The following is a 2,360-nucleotide window of genomic DNA, read 5'->3' as shown; positions in this document are numbered from 1 at the left end:
TTTTAAATTATGCGAATTAAATCAGCAGTTTTGATATCAAGTCTATACCGGAGCGTAGAGGGTTTAATTTGAAAAGTGTCTAGGCCTACCTGTTGTTAGCATAGCTTAGGCCTACCTGACTACAGCTGTGGTAGGCACCAGGTTAGGCCTATTATTCAGTGCTGTTTATACTGGCGAATCCGGAATGCACTCGGGTTGTCCAAAGCCGAGTTTTGCATGTAGCGTAAAAGGGGTAAAATTTACTTGAAATTTGAACAAGAAAAAAAAAAAACCTTTATTTAAAAGAGGAGAATGATGTCAGTCTCTATTTTTTCTAGCTATTACCAAGTCTCCTCTCTCGGTTGCTAACAATGACCAATTACTTTAAATCATATTTTTAATGGTTTTATATAATGTTTACTATGTCTCTTTTATTGTATTTTTAGAATTAACTGCTTTAATGATTTTTTGTCATATTTTAGTGTATTTGTTTTTTTTAATGTAATCTCTGTATTTAACTCTGTTTTAATATATACATTCATATAGTAACTTCTCTTTTGAATGCACCACAATAACTACAGGTGTCACTGACACAAAGATTAATATCATTATTATTTTTATTGATCACTATAATCTTTTTTTTTTTTCCAGAATGTGCCTTTTTATTTTCCAACCAATCACATTGAGTTTCTAAACGGCACAATACTACCTTCAAACACATCTAAATTTGATCGCAACATGTTTATTGCTATATCAGGGGTAATAGGTGAAGAGGAATATGAAGATCTTCTTAAGATAACTCATTTTGGCAAGATGACCCCAACAAACTTCACAGGATACAATGACCCAAATGCTGTGTTTCCCTTTTGGACATCTGATGCATATACATATGCAAATACGCTATTAGCCCTTGCACAATTCCAGAATTTAAATAGTTGATATTTCCTATACATGGAAGCATTGCATGTCAGGGGTCCAGGTTGGTTTTAGTCATGGGGGTGGGGGTGTGAAATGGTGGAGTGGGGGTTGGTGGTTGTGCAAATTTATAATGGATTGCTAAATCCATATTTCAATAAAAACTTAATGGTCATCTTTGGCATTTAAATCAATTTAGTGGAACTAATTTGCTGCCATTAGGTGGTAACACGTTATATTTTCATTGCGGATTTTTTGGGCTCAGTACGGACTCCAAAAGTATGCATTTTCTTTTAGTTTTATAGCGTATGCGGATTTTATAAGTCCGCAATGATGATATAACATGTTTGATGTGTCTGTACCCCTTCCCCCAATCCCTATGCTCATGCTTGTTAATTGTTACTCTACTTGGTTCTTCTATAGTGCTTTACAATGGGATTACAAAGCACTACAAGATGCATTATCTAGTGTCCGCATGACAAATTTTTAATTAAAACTAGTCTATGCAATCACAGGTGTAAGGAATTTATTCAAATTATTCAAAAATGTGGGCAATGGAATCTATTACTGCATAGGTCTAATGAATTCAATAAACTTAAACATAAACAATGCATCTGTAATGCGAGTAATTTTATTTAATGTATAATATTCTAATATAAGTTCAGCAATACATTATTTTACGTAATGAACAAAAGTATGATAATCAATGGGATAATTAGATAATTATGTAATTTTGTCAATTATTATTCCTATTGAATCAAATCACATTCGACTTTTGAATTTTTGTTTACATTTCTCATATGTGGTACCAAAATCAATCCATTGAATAAAAGACAAAAAAAAAACACAATGGGTTTGAGTATTTAATACTTTCTTTTGTTAAACTATATATAAAAACTTTTTCTAATGTCATTCCTTTTATGTCGACAGTTGTTTATTCTTTTAAACTTTGCTTACATTATAAATGTCAAAAGTAAATATTATCAAATAAATAATTAAATAAAATATAATAAAAATACCACAGCTTTTTAAACTTACATTGTATACCTCAGCTGAAGAAATAGTAGTCTTTCCCTTCCACCAGATTCAAAGATGCTATGTTGCATTCTAAGCCACCTTTAGTTAAATCCTAAAATATGCATAAGAAATGATAATGATATATCAAAGCATTTATTGAAGGTTTCCATGGTGAGTATTAATAAAAAAAAATAAGTAAACTTTCAGTTCACCATGTGTAAAAATATGAGGTAAGCTAACTGGTTGGTTATCTCTTGCATTCTTGGGTGGTAGGTGTCTTGCTCAACAACACAAACAAGTGGCTAGCCTCAGATATACCATGGACCTATTAATAAGTCCATGGATATACTAAATATGTATGTCCATGGATATACTAAATATTTAAATTGGTTCCACACACTTCTTTCCCAGCACTTTGATTAGCTAAATCTTTGTGCACACTATAACAA

At 31.7% G+C, this 2,360-nt stretch overlaps 1 protein-coding gene across 1 annotated transcript in view; it reads left to right on the top strand.

The window, feature by feature from the left end:
- Positions 1 to 1,115, top strand: part of LOC117103797 — a 7,912-nt gene extending 6,797 nt beyond the window's left edge. The window contains exon 6 of the mRNA XM_033244419.1: positions 631 to 1,115. Coding sequence (XP_033100310.1) covers positions 631 to 918 — 288 coding nt within the window. The 3' untranslated portion in view covers positions 919 to 1,115. The remainder of the gene's footprint in view (positions 1 to 630) is intronic.
- The last annotated feature ends 1,245 nt before the right edge of the window (positions 1,116 to 2,360 follow it).

The sequence above is a fragment of the Anneissia japonica genome, unplaced genomic scaffold, assembly GCF_011630105.1.
Source record: "Anneissia japonica isolate Jap-2015-1 unplaced genomic scaffold, ASM1163010v1 scaffold1883_len165119_cov152, whole genome shotgun sequence".
Taxonomy (NCBI): Eukaryota; Metazoa; Echinodermata; class Crinoidea; order Comatulida; family Comatulidae; genus Anneissia; species Anneissia japonica.
This window is presented reverse-complemented; position numbering and strand designations above follow the sequence as displayed.